General features: G+C 40.6%; 1 protein-coding gene across 2 annotated transcripts in view; it reads left to right on the top strand.

Moving 5' to 3' along the window:
* The window catches only part of msraa (methionine sulfoxide reductase Aa), a 37,121-nt gene extending 26,655 nt beyond the window's left edge, over positions 1-10,466 (top strand). For both annotated transcript variants that reach the window (XM_072362562.1, XM_072362561.1), the window contains 2 exons: positions 637-743; positions 9,873-10,466. In XM_072362562.1, coding sequence (XP_072218663.1) covers positions 637-743; positions 9,873-10,043 — 278 coding nt within the window. In that variant the 3' untranslated portion in view covers positions 10,044-10,466. The remainder of the gene's footprint in view (positions 1-636; positions 744-9,872) is intronic.
* The last annotated feature ends 7,252 nt before the right edge of the window (positions 10,467-17,718 follow it).

Genomic DNA, 17,718 nt, shown 5'->3' with positions numbered 1-17,718 from the left:
ACATTATAAAAACTAAGATATCCAATTTTTTTACATCTGTGTAACCAGTTCCATGAGTATTGTATTTCTACCAGACATAGTGCTTCAACAGTGTGTCAAGGAAATTAAATGGATCATTACTTCATGACCAGAGGCCTCCGAAACAGCTGATTCTGCTCAGTTCAACAGGGATTTGGATGCCAGATATAAAGATCTCATTTAGTTAACTAATTTTTAAATATCAGCACATTAGTTTGCAACTATTATCCTTCTCTAACATACTGAAACAACATTTTAACATGCTGATTGGTACGTTTATATGCTAATATCTGCAGCTCGAGAGCAGGAATGTCAGTCCTCAGGAAATATTAGTGCCTGTACCTGCGTGGTAATAATGAGTTGAATACCAAACTTCAGTGCCGTCCTAAGAAAGAATGAAACACTGAAGTCGAGACGCTGACAAGCTGACAGTGAAATGATCAAGTCAGCCTTCAGTTCTGCCAAGACAGACAGGTCATATTTTTGGAAATGCTGTCAGCTGTTGTTTTCAGAAAATGTGACGCTCCCTTTGCCAAGAAGTGAAGACGAAGATGCCTCACATCAGCTGAAATCCTCCAGTCCTCATTTGCTCATTTGTGTGCATGTGTGTGTGTTCAGGCATGCGTCAGGGGAACGATGTTGGGACGACGTACCGCTCTGCCATCTACACCTACACACAGCCGCAGCTCCAGGAAGCTTTGGCCTCCAAAGATGAATACCAGAAGGTAGACGAATCTGTCGGTCTTGGTTACCGTGGGGCTTTTTGAAGTGTCACATTTTTTGTATTTATGCATAAAAACATCCTGCTTTTAGAAACCAGGACAAGCTTTAATCCAGGATTTGAGAAACCCACTCTCCTCTGCCTCCCTCCATCTTTGTCCGCCCTCTGCTTCCAAATCCTCTTTCTGTGTCATGTCGGAACCGCTCACAGCTGCTCAGCACACAGATGCTGCAGCAGTATGGATCTGACTGTTTGTACGTGCAACATACACGTCCATATGCTTTTAAAGTCAGCTCACACAAAAGATGTTCACATTGTGCTTGTCTCGACTCGTCTCCTGCTGAGGCTTTTCTACCACCATCCCACCAGAGGGCTTGTTGCCATGGAAACTGACAAGGATGAGGTTACTCTTATTTTACTCTATTCTTTTCTAGTGTAGTCTGGTCTTCATCAGTCCTTTTTCTCTCTTGCTCCTCACCCCGTTTGCCCTTCTTTTTCTCTCTAAAACCTTGTCTTTTCAGCAGAATCTGTTGCGATTTTTGCAGTTTTCTGCAGACAATAGAGTGGAGTTATTGGGTTGCCCTGATGGCTTTTGGCTGTGCCGTGGCGTTTTGTATAAAGCATGAATAGCAAACAAACTCGGCCAACAGGAAGGATGAGCGATAATGTGGGGGCATTAAACATAAAAAAGAGATGGAGCAGGTCAGCATGCTGAGAGGTGAGGAGGGAAGAACGTTGGGGGGATTGAAAAGGTTAATTAACAAAGATGTGAAGAGTTGTTGTGACACTCTGAAAGTGCTGAAATACTATATTGTATTAAAGTGAAATTCTTTAAGCTTAAAGCCCATTGAAGGTCGATTTCCTATCAGGGAACATTTGTGCACCAGTTTCCTTCAGCAGCTTGTTTTTCCAGAAGTTTTCTTCATCAACAAATTCATCTTCTTCAACTTGTTGTGTGGACAAGATGTTTCAGGGCCCGAGGAAGAAGAAGCAGCAGCTGAAATGCACACACATGCTCAGCTGGGATCCAGATTAAGGAGGTTACACTTAGGTGTTTGCTGTCTTCGGAGGTCGTTCGAAAGAAACGGAAACAAAACCCGGATCACATTCAGGCTACGAAGAGTTTAGACTCCACTTGTCTACACCTTTGATGTGAATCTTGGTGCAGATGGGCAATATTTTCACTTAAATCAGATCACTCCAGCTTTTGCCTCTAATTATGTGGTCTGTCCTCCTAATGATGGTCATCTTGAAGGTGGTGTGACGGCATCGATGTGAAAAACTGATTTACCAGAACATGCTTTTACATACGGCTAAAAACTTTGCTGCCTCATAAACCTACAGAGCTGAAAAGAGAAAGGAGCGACAGTTGTGCTACAGATGCAGTTTGTTTGTAGGAAACACTGAATCATGACGAGAAAAACAACGAAAAACTTTATATTTTTAAGCTCCCAGCTTTTAGAATGTAATCTCAGGGATTGTGAGCAGACATTTATGTGCAATGAAGGTTTTGGTTTGTTGACCTTTTCCATTGTTTTTCCTCTCTAAGGAGTTTTGTTATAATTGGAATAGACGAACGTTTCAAGATAAAATGCTGACAAAAAGCATCAAATATAAAGAACTACTAAAAGTAAAGACCTGTACTGGTGAAACTATGATGTATGATGTGTTTTAATTGGCAGATCTTTCACGGTTTGGGCCTATTTTAAGGTTTCCAAACGATACTAATCTTTTGTTTTCTATGTCTTTCTTCCTCTTCCTGATGAAAGCACAGCTCAGATTTGCGTTTGCAAACCAGAACTATCACCATTTGGTGCAAAATGCCTCTTATCACAGCCAACAGGGTACGGAGTTTGGCACAGACATACCTAACGACACAGAACTGTCAGCTGGAGAATAGTTTGGCTGCACTAATCATCTCTGATTCGGGGAAAATAGCTAGTTTGCGAGTCGATCACAATAGTCTTTGGGTGGTTTTAAGCCTATGATGAGCTGGACTGAACAGTTCTAAGACGCACCGGAGGGGAACTGGTGACTGGAGAGCTACCTCAAAGACTCCACACTGTACCTTTAAAAGCTCTTTTCCTTTGTTGCATTCACACTTAGTCGGAACACTGCAGTCGTTTAATGGCTTACAGCGTATCGATGAGTCGAATATAATCAATAAACCCCGGGCCTCACAGATGATTGGCACACACCTTTTCCACTGTTTTCCCCTTTTGAACAGATACACCAACCAATCACATCTTTCAGCTGGAATTCTTTCTATTTTCAGCTGAAACGGTGAAAACGTTAGGCGTTAGGCGTCGACTTTACACGCGGTTGCTGCAGTGGGTTCTTTATGCGTGAATTAATGAGAACGTCCCAGCTGTGAAATTCGCACAAAAGATTTGGGGTGACGAGGCCAATTTTTTTCCCCTCGCACTCACGGGTTGCAGTAACGCAACAGACTGAGCGCCGTGACATTAGCAGACCCCATCCACACTCATTAAGGCCAGAGGTTTTCTCATGTCATCGTCATGGATACACAATTTCTTCGTGACTTTGAAGGTAAATCTGTCCTGTGCAGTGAGACGTTTGGTCGAAGGATAGATTCCCTCCATTTAACCACTACGTCTTCCTCAAAAATCACTCTTACATTTTGTTTCCTCTCATTTTTCTCTCACCAGATTGGCTCCCCCACCCCCTCCCATCTGTGTGTGCACGTGTGTTCATGTACGTGCTTGTGTGTGTGAGAACTTGGCCTGTAGCGAACACACTCCCTGCCAAACCATCTGGGTCTTAAATCTGTCCACCACAAAAATTGCTTCAGTTACAAAAGTAACGCTCACACTCGTGTACGTACACTGAAGGTTTGTTCAGATTTTGCATCATTTTTAATGGTCTTTAATAATTTAATATTTTGGCTGAAGCCCGCTATATCTCAATTTGGCACAAAGCTTCCAAATGTTTAAATTTGAGCATTTCCCCTCTCAGAAAAGATGAGAATGTGAATATTTCAGTGTTTTTCCATCTTTTCTTTTGAGAGTCGATGCATCGTTTCAACACATTAACCTCCACATTTTAACTTGGCTCGTTTTGTGTCAAAATATTTATGAATTTCAGCTCCCAGAAATCTCTTTGTCTCTGTATGCAGTTGCTTCTGTCAGCTATCCTCCTCTCCTTTAATCCAGACCCGCTGAAAATGAGCACAGAGAATTTTCCCAGGACATGCCAGAGCTGGCTCTACCTGAATTTATCTGAGTCAGATGCCCTCTCATCCTTCTTTACAGCCACATTTTACCATGCAGCCATAAAAAGATATTGATCGGGGGGGCAAAAACGCTGAAATACAAGCGGAAGTTTGGGCCAGGCCTGCTGATGGAGGGAGATAAGAGGGGAGAAAAGAGTCAAACTGGTGTCATGGTGTTGACCGTGTTTGCTTCGCAGCCTGGCTTGATCGTATTGTTCGAGCAGAGCATGATTGGGGAATTTGGTGTGTGTGTGTGTGTGTGTGTGTGTGTGTGTGTGTGTGTGTGTGTGTGTGTGTGTGTGTGTGTGTGTGTGTGTGTGTGTGTGTGTGTGTGTGTGTGTGTGTGTGTGTGTGTGTGTGTGTGTGTGTGTGTGTGTGTGTGTGTGTGTGTGTGAAAGGTACATTAGCACTACAGAAAATTACCTTGCAGGCTGCTGGTGGTTGTCTGCAGTATGAAAGGAGCCTCCCTTTTCTTTTCTTGCCTCCTACCCATCATTAGGGTGTGCACTGCATCTAAAATGGCAGGTAGTGGGAGCTGTGTGTATGTGTGTGCGTACATGGTTGTTTGCTTAATGTAATAATGTCTGCTCGGCCTGTGGGTGCAAGCAGGGGTGCTAAAGCAGTGTGCTCTCATTGTTCTAGCACCTCTTCTCTCTTGATGCGCCTCTCTGGTTACATTTTCTTTTCATCAACATCCTCATATCCACTTTTAAAACATAAAACTGCAGCTTTTCTTTCCTTTTTCCTTCTTCTTTTCCTCTTTGTCTGTGGATTCCTCTCGTGTGCCTTCAACATGGTAGCTTCACCTCTTCATTGTTCCAGTTTTTCATTGCCCTCTCTGTCTCGTGGGTACTTATCAGCGTTGTTCACGTTTTCCTGCTTTACCAGAGGAGTCGAGGTATTTGCATTCCAAATGAGCAATCTACTTCTCTGACATGCAAATTAATGGACGTGAATTATGCATTTATAGCGAGCTGCTAGCACAGCATTGGGACTAACACAAACTGATGCAGTGAAACGTTGAAAAACAGGAGGGACAATGAAGATGCCACTACTGCAGTGTAATGGGGAACTGCTGCCATTTTAAGTATCACAGTAAACATATTTTTAACCCAAAGCAAGCTGTAGACAGCCAAGATTTCTTATCTCAAATTAACACTCGTAATCCTCTTCGTCTTTATGAAATACCTGCGACTGAACTGGCGTTGCCCTTGACAGTGAAGCCAGATTCATCCAGCAGATCATGGAAAGAGAGCATTGAAAAGTCTCAGAGATTGAGGTTGCATTTTGGTTTTAGTTCAGAGCTTCAAACTTGATGTACGGCTTCATGTTAGATCGACTCTCCACCATTTCGTGCACAGATCAGCTCTGATGCTCAAAGGGATCTGTACACTTCCACAATGCTCTGGATATTACTACTGCTGCTATCTATTGCTATATTATGCTCTATATCAGTCATTACATGACTTGCACTGATATCTCAGTCCTGTTCACTCTTTTTGCTGCTATTTATTTATTGCAGCTCATTCTGTCTCATTGCACTAAATCCTGTTTAATCGGTATGTTTTTTTCTCTTTATCATACTTCTCTGCTTTCTTTATAAATTCCCCCTCTCGTACAAACAAAATGTTTGAATTGAAGTGAATCTAATCGAATAGATCCCAACGCAGCAGTTTACCCAAAGTGTGACTGTGCCAGTTTGTTGAGTTTCTTTCGTTGGTGATCAGAGTTATTGGGAAAGCACTGATGATCGGCTGATTTTCAGCTCGATCAGCTGCTGCTTTTCTGGTCAGTAAATGCACCATTGGTGCAGTTACAGCCACAGACACACACAGCGTTGTATAAGTCATGTTTATGTATTATCTGGTGCATTGTTCTCCATTTCCAATGAGTTCAGGGGTGGTTTTTTTAGGTCGAAAGATGTTCCTACAAATGCACTTGAGCAGTTTGGCGCAGCCTAGTTTTGGAAAAATTGTCAAAGTTGAATTAAAATCTAATATTTTTTAAGTTGAATGTTGAATTAAAGCAAAAAATATTTTATTTTCAGTCGATTATAGTTCTCCAAAAGAAAATCTGAGACAGACTCAGTAATTTCAGTCGGTGCATCTTGAGAAGTCAGTTGATGTAACACATCTGTAATTCTGTGGGGAGATCTCGCCACTCTCACTTTCACTGAAACTCCTGCAACGCAGACGAGAAGAATGGAGTCATACAGGCCGGCTGGGATGATACTTTAATGGTTTTGCTTTCTTCATTTACATCCCTCCTGATGACATCACTCAAGCTGTAAAAGATGGCTTTCTATGATTGATCAGTGACCGATTTATAGTCAATCACATCTCTGCACGATAGGTGTTTCCAATGACATGTGCACATCATCTTATTTTCTATGGGAGGTGATTTCAGTTCAGATGTTCATCTGAAGCAGCCTTTAGTTTCTGTCATCCAGATTTTTTATACTTTATAACTTCTCTTGAACATAATTTCTTTGCTAAGAACGATTTTTGCTGTTTGTGTTTAAAAAGTATAGATACAGCACAGATAAACCTATGTGGTGTCATGAGTCTTCGGACTCGGGTCCTTCTGTGTGATTCCCCCCCCCCCATGTGTGTTGCTTGTATTGTCTTCCCTCCCTGTGTGAGTGTGTAACTCAGCCTGCTGACATCTTGTTTAAGTGTAAAATTTAACTGAACAGCCTTAAAATGAAAGCGTTTGCATCAGAAAAGCGAATCCCAGTCTAACTGCCGTGCTCTACCTCCACCTTACTTACTCCAAACAGCCTGTGGTGTCACTGCAGTCGTGATGAGGAGTCCTCACACAAAGTGTTGAATAAGCTGCGGGGAGTCAACTGAAAACTGAACTCACCAACGTTACAGCTTTTATGTCTTTTGCCTCGTTGTTATTTTCTGCTTTAAAAGCTTCTCGGCCCCTCTGGGTTCGTTTGATGGCATCTTTTTTAAAGCCTTCGTGTGCTGACTTTAATTAAGTTAAACTGGTTATAAAATAATTACCTCTTACTAAGTATTAGAGCCACCATGTGTGAAATTACTGAGCAAAGTTTTTTTGCACTAAAAATGAACTTATTTCCCTGAAGAGTTCAAACACGAGGTGCTGTCAGGACAAAAGAGCTGCTTTCGATATGATGCAAGAAATGCATTTAAAAAAGGGGCTGATGATACCTAATCCAGCATAGGGTTTGAGTTTTTAAAGCAAAATCTGTTTTCTTTGGATTAATATTGTATTCTGGATTATTTCATCATGCATTTGATTTTTCCTTCACCTTCAGTGTATTAATAAGCTTTTCTGTACATGTTTAAAGTCTGTAAAGTTACAAAGCCTAAAGTAAACAGCAACAAAGGGAGTCATTCTCTCCTGTTGAATCTCCCAAATTAAGTGCCTCATTTGAAGTCCAGCCTTAAATTCCTGGGGTTCGTATAAGGCCTTCCGAGTGACTTGTTTTGCTCAACCTCAAGTCTGCTTTCCACCATTTTTTTTTACCATAAACTGACCAATTAGAGCAGACTGGGTCCTCCAGGAGTGGAGCCTTAAAGAGCTAAACGTGTTTCAGAGAGATGGTGACAAGAGGTGAAGCAGAAATGTCCATCATGAGAAAAATAGTCACAGGAATTCATGAAAACATATTCGAGTTTATCCCCGAAATAAAATGATGAGCCTGTAAATTAACTTAATATGTGCACTTAAAAGAATTTGGACAGGATTTACCCCATTAAGCATTCCTGCAGTATGTTCATCATCACTGTTAAAAAAGCCACTGTTCGAGTTCCACCTGGGCATTTAATGGACCAACATCCTTCTCCCAGCATACGTGCACACGAGGGACTAGTTATGGACTGAAGTATGTTGCAGAATCGGACATGTGAGTAAATATTCATGACTCTCTGCTGCTTCTAACTTCGATCATCCTTCCTGTCAGTATATCTGAAATCACTTCACAGATGCTGTCTTTAAATGACTTGAATGGGGATTTTGCCAGATGACGCAGCAGTTATGAAATCAGCATTTTATTAGAGCGACAGTCTGAAAATGCCTTAAGCGACCACGAGTTGACACATAATCTGATTTTAATCACAACTTTATAATAAAAGAGAAAATGTAAAAAAACGTGAATAAGAGCAGCTTTATAGGGAGCTGGGATGTGTTGATCTACTCTTAAACGTCACTGTTTTTACTAAAAGATGCAAATTTGAAGCATGGATGGAGTGCCGAGGCTCATTTGAGTCTAGTTGAGTGTTTATGAACCTTAACTGTATTATCATGTATGTTAGCTTGGTTTTGGGAAGCTTGACATGTTTACATTCACTCATATCGCTCCTGGTAGCAGGTATACAGCTTGGTGTGTATCTGAAAACATCCAGAAATGTGGTTAACATCCCTGATCAGTGACCACCGTTAGGTAAACCCAGTACACGCGCTGTTTCAGACAAATGAACATTCACCATAAGAAATACTGATGTATATCTTTCCAGTGCTGTCCCTCTATCAGAAACCTGACGTTTTGTTTGAATAGTTTGCAAACAGACTTGACAGAATGAGTGGCGAGTGAACATAGCTGCTGCCATAACGAACATTACGGGTTAACCAGTCATTATGCTAGCTTACGCGGCCTCTGTGGAACTACTGCAACATTTCAGGATGTTGACATCGAGATGACATGCTGTTGATATAAACTGATTTTAAGCTTTCAGCTTGAATGTTCGAGGGCTAAGTGGAGCTGCTAAGATAAGTTTGAGGGGTTTTATCCTTATGTTCGGCCGGCTCTGCACTGCTGTTGATCATTTGCTGATTATCTGGCTCAAATGCTAAATATCTGCATACAGTTAGAAACGCCTGCATTTTCTACTCCACACACACCCTGCTGTCAGACTTTAACCTGGTACCAAACTGTTTTCTTAACATCCTAATTTATGTTAATTTAAGTTATTTTTAGCCAATTTCTGCTGCGTTTGGTAACTTTCTCCCACTGATCCCTCTGTTTGCATCACAGTAATGTCATTTAACAGCCTTCAAAAAGGTTTATCTAATTCTGAGGAGATGAGGAGATGATTGATGATACTGTGTGTTAATCATTTCTGAGTTATCACACTGATGATTATGATGATCCTGGGTTGAGACAGAAAAACAGATTCATCGCTCTGTTTATTAACCATTGAGGGTGACCAACAGGATAATAACCACAAACCTGGTGCAGTGGGTTCAGAGCTTTGGGTTTAAAGCATTTCTTTGTAGAGGAAGAAGAGCAGCCTTGCAGATAAAAGGCTAAACGTGTCAGTGTCAAACCACATTTATCTCCTCCTCCATCCGTGAGATGATCAAAAAAGACGCTTTGCTGTAAACTTGCCTTCTAAAAGCACCAGAACAGCCTTCGTCACAAATGAAAGTTTCATCAGCGTCTTCTCTTTGTCTTTTAATTTACCCACACACCATCTGGTTTGGTCATTTTTATCACAAGGAGGAGAAGGTGTCATCGGTAACTGATACACCGACAGTGTGCGACGTTCTGCGTGGACACCTCACACATTTAAGATGCTGATAGCTGCTTTAGACTAAGGTATTGATGAGATTAATTCAGCTGAAAGTTAAATGATTCTTGTGGTGAAGCTGGTTTAAATACATGTCTCCTTTGATGTCAAGATTACTGTGCGAGATGTTTTAATTCTTCATTTCTTCATCTCAAAATATACATAAAGCTGAGAAAATTCACTGTTTAATACTTTTTTTTATTTCAAGTTCAATAAGTTCAAGATCTTTCAAGAGTCATTTGGTAATATTTGATTTGTACAAATGATATAATCTCTTTTTTGTGCACATTCAGTCGTCCGGAAACGACGATTTGTGAGCCAACTTTTTACATACTTTGTTTATTTCTTCTGCTTCTTTCAGGTACTTGCAGAGGAAGGTTTTGGTGCGATCACCACAGAAATTACTGAGGCCAAGCCGTTCTACTATGCTGAGGACTACCACCAGCAGTACCTGAGTAAAAACCCAAATGGATACTGTGGCCTGGGAGGGACCGGTGTCACCTGTCCAATCGGAATCAACAAAAAAGCCTAGATGGCCAACCTCTAATCTGTCCTGCAAGGACGCTGTTGACATCCACAAATGCAGAAATCTTTGGGTTTTAAAATCTGAAAAGCATCAGTAGCCTTTTTATGCAGCTATCTGTTTTTCTGTTCTACTTTCAAAGTAAACTGCAATTTAAAGGCAGTCTCAGCTTTCTGCTAACTGATAATTGGTGAATAGATAAAGTGGAGCAGCACAGCACTTTTAAAAAAAGGCTTATACTTACCTGTTTTACAGGTGTGTGGAATCAGACATTCAGCTCTGTGCCACATGTAAATGGACGGGGCTTTTAGATGAATGTTGCACTTAAAAATAAGGTTTTTGTTGAAGAGTTTTCTTTGGAGAAGAATAAGAGCTGCTTGCTTTGAAACTGATGCTGTTTGAGAACAAATAAAACATCCTCTGAAGTTTGAATTATTGCGTGTTTTCTGGCTTCTGGACATATTAGTATAACCCAACGCTAAACACTCAGTTTGAAAGAAGATGAAGAATTCGAGCCTCATTTAAAAAAATCTCCCTGCAAAAGCATCAGAAAATGCCTGCATGAAGCTTCACAGGAACAAGTTCAGATCGTTCGCTCTGCTCACAGCACATTGAACCCAGTTTTTCCTTCAGAGCCCCTTCTTTGGGGCATATTTTCAGGGAGGTGTTGGAAACATTTCCCTTAGACTTCGGCCCATAACGTTGGCAGAATTCCTCCTTTTTCACCACATCCCAGGTGCTCGGCCTGAGATTTGGTGACTGTTGAGAACATTTCAGTTAATTTGAATGTCACTTTCTCGACCCCTTTTTGTTATGTGCGTTCAGATGCTCCTCTGCATAACCGGGTTATTGTCACAAACACTTTTGAGTTTCTTTACGGGGTCTTTTCGTGCCACTTAACGATTCACCTCCACTACATGTCAACAAGAAACATTGTCTTCTTTTATTGCACCTCATTTATCTGACAGTTTTAGTCGCTCATACCTTTTAAAATACAATGTCGAGGTGTAATTATAGTATGAGTTTATGGAGCAATTTTGTCAGTTGACAGAAAAGAAGCAACTGTTTTGGTCATTAGCATTTCTGATGGTAGAACAAAGAAAATAATGCATTTTTACATCGATGTATGTGATTGTAATGTATTTATATAGTATGATATTAGTCATTGGGGCGTTTTTCTTGGCTAAAAATAATGTTTTTAACCATGCTGACATATTGATACAATGGTTTTAATGTGGTCATGTGTGAAAGCAGCCATCGATGCTTGGAATGAGGACATCTGCCTTGAATCTGCGGAGCACCTCCTACAGTCTCAGACATATGACAACCTGAATGTTTCATGCAGGAACCATTCCTGGGCACCTGCTCGTTGGGGCTCTGCAGCTTATTTAGCTGCACTTGTGAGGAAGCAATAAATGAGTTCTGTAGACGTTTGGGTGAGAATATCTCAGCATTTCACCGGTTTTTGAGCCTCTGAAATCAATCGGTTTGGCAGCAGCAACCAAGACACATTCAGAGTCGCTCCAAGAGTTTGGGTCGCGTTTATTAGAGCTGAGCATATCATTTATGCTGTTTTTGATCCTTTTTTTTAAGTCAAGATTACGTCTTTAAACTCTTAACTCTCCCACTGAAACTGCAGTCAGGGAAATCTGCCGTTTGTTTTTGCTCTTTTGTGTGTGCATTTTGTGTTTCAGGGCCAGTTTGAGAATGACCTCTTTCCTCTGATCTTTGCCTGAAGTGATGTTCCAGCCAGTGCCTCATCTGTCATCTCTGTTAATCTCCAAGCATGTGTGTTTTTGTACACTATATGTGTGTGTTTTGATGGTACAGCATGTGAACGTACACACACACCAGCAGGAGGACAGGTATCCAGTGCCAGGCCCTCCAAAGCTTGGCATCAGCATCACAAAGCAAAAGAAGGAGGAGATGGGTCTCTTTGGAAATGGCAGAGCGCCACCTTGGATCTCTGCTGGGTTGGATTACCTCCATGATGCAGGCTGCAGGAACACAGCTCGTCCAGCTTTGGGAAGCCAAATCTCACCACTATTTTTGGAAATGAGCTGTTAATGTTTAAGATTTTGTGCAGATTTTCCATTTCTATTTAAAGTCTAACCTAAAATGTTTGCTCATGTTTGCAACTTCAGACCTAATAATGCTTCCAAAAAGGAATTTAATCATTTTAAATATGTTTTATTTGGTAAAGTTGATGTTTACCTCTCCTGGGACTATCCATAGATGGATTCTCAGCTTTTGTGCATTACATACAGGATGCCAGCAGCTGAACTGGGTGCATTTTTTTATTAAAAGAGCAACATTATCTCAAAACAGCCACTTCATACATGTTAATCTCACGTTTGTTTAGTTAACAAACCTTAGAAAAGGTTTAAGATTAGTTAACACATGAAAGTAATCATGTTTGTTTGGAAAACAATGTTTAAAATGAATTATCTCACAATTGTGAGGATTTTACATGGTAGATTTGATGTTATTATTCAAAAATATTCAGATGATCTAATCTAATGACAATGATCTAATTTCACAGACGATTGTACAATAACTGAGTTGTGTGAATTTCTAGAACATTTCTGTCGACCTCTACACTTTTTCCTTAATAAGAACTCGAGTGATATACGCTTTTTCTTGTATAAAAACCACTGAAACATGCTAATTCTATTCACCTTTTTCAGCGTCATGGCCCCAACTTTTAATCATGTTATTCAATTAAATATCTCTCTTTTTTTTAAGAAAGAGTGGTTCTCTTAGTGCAAAAAATAATCATATTTCAGAAAAAATAATGTCATGCTGCACATGAGCAAACACACCGTCTTCATCAGCATCCTCCATTCGACTGAAAACGACTTCTTGTTCCTGAATTCATACGTTGTCCCTGGTTTAAGTATTTGCTTATACTGCCATCCTGTGGTTTTTCTAGGATCTGAGCACAGATCTGTGAAAATGAGCCAAAATAAAAAGTCAAAAAGATGAGATTGATACACTTAAGACCTGTTATAACCTTCAAAGAATAACATGTCCTGGTTTTTTTTTAGAGAGAAGAGGCTTTCTCCTGCAACCCTTCCGTCTTTTTCTAATTCTATAACTTCAATATTTAACTGAGGCCTGAAGCTCTCGGGTTTGTTGCAGTTTGGAAATGGCTTTTTAAAGTTTTATAACCCTTCCCAGTTTGATGGGCATCAACAATTGTTTCTCTAAGATCACTGCTGATGTCTTTTATAGTGGCGCTCACACTTACTGATGATGAACAGTTAACCAGGTGTATTAACAGGTTAGCTGCTCCTGGCTGCCATTTATCCTCTTAACTGCTGATAAAGCAGTAAGAGTGGCCTTAAACCAAAACCAGATGTATTTGAGGGTTGCTGGATCCTCTCCAAGCCAGAGCTGGAGAGGGCAGAACATAATGGGTGTCTCTGATCATTAAGCTGATGCTAACAGGTTGCTCCATTCGATCTTACTTTGTAATAAGGAGGTGCAATTTAAGGAGGAACATTTTGTGTAATAAAATATACGAAACAGGACGAGAATGGGATTTAAAATAGATTATTGGGACAAGTGAGGACTTGATGGAGTGCTACAAAGCTGTCTTTAAGTGTTTTATTCTTAAATTTTCTATGTTTTCATATTTGTTTATTAATTTTTTGGGAGCCCGACGTCACACACTCCGGTACAGTAGGTGGCAGCACACTCTCAGAGAATATAGAATCAGTGGAATATCCATCCATCCATTTTCTTTACCCATTTAATCTGTCAGTTGGGTCGCGGGGGGGCTGGAGCCTATCCCAGCAGTCATTGGGCGACCCTGGACCCTGGACAGGTCGCCAGTCCATCACAGGGCCACACAGAGACAAACAACCACACTCCTAGGGACACTTAGTCACCAATTAACCTAACGTGCATGTTTTTGGACGGTGGGAGGAAGCCACGCATTAACGGGGGAGAACTCCACACAGAAAGGCCCCGGGTGGGAATTGCACCTGGAACCCTCTCGCTGTGAGGCGACCACCACTTAGCACAGCTTCCTGAGTGTAATATGTTTTTGTTTATCTGAGGCTGTATTTACCTCATTTTAGACCTGATGAGGATCTGATGATCTTTATAATGTCCTGATAGGAGATCTGAACACATCACACCAGTGTTAAAATCTTTACTCTGGCTTCCAGTCAGTCACAGAATAGACTTTAAAAGCCTACTGATGGTTTACAAATCCCAGAGCAGTTTAGGCCCAAAATACATCTGTGATATGTTCAGAGAATATAAACGTAGAATTAAACAAATGTGTTCTTTGTTTCTCATTTGACTTTATACTCCAGGTAACGACCTTTGACACGTTGCAACTTACAGCCTCACAGAAAGATTTAGGATGACATCATAAGTTAAGTTGCTGGTTCAAGGTAAAGTAAAGTTAAAGTATCAATCCACTCATGTTTAAGCAGCAGCTAAACATGGTTCTGACTGGTTTGTGCTGTCAGAAGCCTTGAAAATACACGTTTTGTATCCTTGTTTTTGTCAGTTAGTGTTCCTTTCAGCTCTCCCTGATCACTGATAGCCACACCTGCTTTGTTAGTCATTTTCTGCCCCAAGTATTTATACTCCTGGGGTTTTTTTCTTAACCACATCCTCTTTGTTACTTTCGTTTACTTAGTGTGCTAAGAGTCATTATTTTCCTGCCTTGCTTGTCTTTATATTTCCAGGTTTCTATTTTTAGACACCTTGCAGTATTTTGGAATTGCCCAAGTTGTCTTTTTTTCTTCAGCCACTTCTTTTCTGTGAGCCTGAGTTTGAATCCTCTGACACCAATATGACACATTGAACTATTTTAATGGTAGAATTTGGCTTTTTTCCCATTCAAAAATGTCTATAATTAAATTAACTAAAATCATTTTATGTTAAATGACAGTTTCAGCTTATGATTACGTCTATGTACAGGTATTTACATTTATAAGTAATCTTTTTTAATTGGCATTTATAAATTTTAGTATTTTAAAGTAACTGTTGTGAAGTAAAAGGTGTAGAACATGCCTCTGACTTGGAGAGGAAATAATCAAACTTGCATGAAAATAACTCTTCAGTAAAGCACAGCTACCTGAAATGACCACTTACTGAACTTCCATTCGTTTTAATCTTTTAGTCTTGCTAGGCAACATTAAATTCTCATTGCGCTGCATTATTAATTCAGTTTTTAAGAGAAAGAGTTTTCCAACTCTTTCTCTTATACCACCTTCTCACAGAGCCCTGATGAAGCTGTCTCCATCGGTTAATATAGCGACTGCCTCCACTCTGGATGAAAGCGCCTCTTAATCAAGAAGCATGAATGTAATTGAAACTTTAACTCTTTATTTAAGCTTGTTTACTGAAGGACAGATTACTTTTTTAAATTAAGCCCTATTGTCATATTTAACTTGCAATAGAGAATGTAAAAGTGTGTTGTGTTGCATGCTGGGATGGGAGCGCTATCTTACAAGTAATACCCTCTACCTCTGTCCACTGTGACATCCTCAGATTTTATTTAGTTTGGCTGAAAGTGGCCAAACTTGGTGGAAAAAGGAGCAGAAAGAAGCAGGAAAAGGAGAAAGGAGGCGGGGCCTCATTGTGAATCAGCTGAATAAATGATCTGCTAATTTATAAGCCAGAATTATGCTAAAAACTCTTCTTTGTGACATGCAATAGACACGTGAACGCATGTCCAGCATTTGATTGAGGCGTAGAAATGGACTGAGACATACATTTAGGAGCTGCTTCTACAGTTTGAGCGTTCTGTGTTAATTAATTAACATTAATTTTCACTGTTGAGACTGATCCTCTCCTAAAATACGTTCTCATACGTCAACACGACCTATAATCGTGCTTGAAGCACATGTGACCTCTTGATTTGTAAAAATGGTGTCCATGAAGGTGAGGGTTGCATTGTAAAGAATGTGTTTTAACTAGAACATTCGTTTCCTCCCCCCTAACAAGTAATTGTTGTTTAAGCCCAGCGAGAAAGTGGTCAAAATAATTGGACTGTACTTGTATAGCTCTTTTCTGGCCTAACTGACCACTCAAAGCACGGAGTGTATATTCAGAGTGCCAAAAAGTGTATTTATCCAATACATACGTTCATTTATCAGGCTTAAAGATTGTGAACCACCTTTTGCAAGGCAGTAGTTTTGTGTCATCATGTGAATCCTGGTTGTGAACCCCAACCATGTATTCTTTTAGGAAATATTTAAATATAACCTTTACATATGGAGAACTACCTCGTACTATTTGTGAGTGGGAGCAAAGTGGAAAAGTGAAATACTGTGTAAGATTGGAACCGGCGGTCTCTTGTTTAAAGGTCAGATGTCCTCTTCCATTAAGAGGCTTAAATAGAAGTCTGTTTAGACAAAAACGGGTCAGTGCTGTGGCCATTTGCTACGTGGAGGAAATAGAAAGCAGATCTCTGTAATTGCAGGGAAACGCCAAGCTACTGGTTCAAAATCCAAACACAATAAATGGAGGCAACTTTATGAGCAGAAAAATCTCACAAGGGAGGACGCACAAGATGAAATGCTGGCCTGAAACCTTAGCCCACTGGATCATAAACGGTCATCAGAACACTACATCACTGGGATGAGACTGTCTCTGCCAGGGATGAGGAAAGAAGAAAGGGAAGCACCTAAAACATGTTGATACCCAAACTGAACCTTGGTGGAGTTGGCTAAGAAACCTGAAGATGAAAAGAGTTGGAACTGTTTCCATTTCGTTTGGAGAAAACTGTCTGAGAAACTCCTCCAACTCAGCCCCCTGTACAGGGAAGGCACACGGTATGAGAGAGGAGTTATGGATGATGTCGGAGTTAAACGGGTGAAATGAAGTTCAAACAAAGGAGGTGACCTCAAATATGACTCCTTCTGCTCAGGCAGTTTCCCAGTCTCTCACACATTGACTCAACCGAAACATTGCACGTTCGGGCAAGTTAATAACACACAGGATTGACAGGTTGGTTTTGTAACGCATGACTTCAACTGCCGGAGTGGGAATCTCTCAACAGCAGTTATGAGCCTGAAACTGCTCCTCCATCTCTCAGAAGTGAAGAAGCCTGTCGTCCAGCTGCCTTTTATTCAAAAACTGTGCGACCAAACCCTCAATGGAAAAGGCTTCTTTCCTCACAAATCCCAATTAAACCTTTAAAAACACCATAAAATATCCCACCAGGTTTCTCGTGTATTTTATGTGGAGACACTTCAACACACAGGTTGTTTTATGGGCACGGGATTTTTCTAGTAAAAAACTAATTATAATAAATCACAGCATGTTTTTATCTCATAAGGAGGATCCCAGAGTGGAAGTTTTATTTGGTTAGGGCATAAACAATGCAATACAGTGAAGTAGTCTGTGTTTCTGTCTTTCCACTAGATGTCTGTAGAGCATCAGTTCACATCGAGAGTAAAGCAGACTGCACTGCCTGGTAGTTGCTGGATGAAGCTCTTAAATGTGTTTAACTCTCCAGATCATCCATAGGAGGTGGTTCAGAGACAAATCTGTAAGATTCTACTGTAGCAGAGCAGACTCCTTTGGGAACAGGTCTGTGTTGGGCAGCACACTCCACCATCAGTGCATCCAGTGCAAGAATCTGTCAGCACTGAGTTGAGGCTATTTCTGCAACTCATTTTCAACACTCTGAACTTCAACAGAGCAGAGTCCAGGT

This window comes from Leuresthes tenuis, unplaced genomic scaffold (genome assembly GCF_036924035.1).
Source record: "Leuresthes tenuis unplaced genomic scaffold, fLeuTen1.0.hap1 SCAF_13, whole genome shotgun sequence".
In the NCBI taxonomy this organism is placed as follows: Eukaryota; Metazoa; Chordata; class Actinopteri; order Atheriniformes; family Atherinopsidae; genus Leuresthes; species Leuresthes tenuis.
This window is presented reverse-complemented; position numbering and strand designations above follow the sequence as displayed.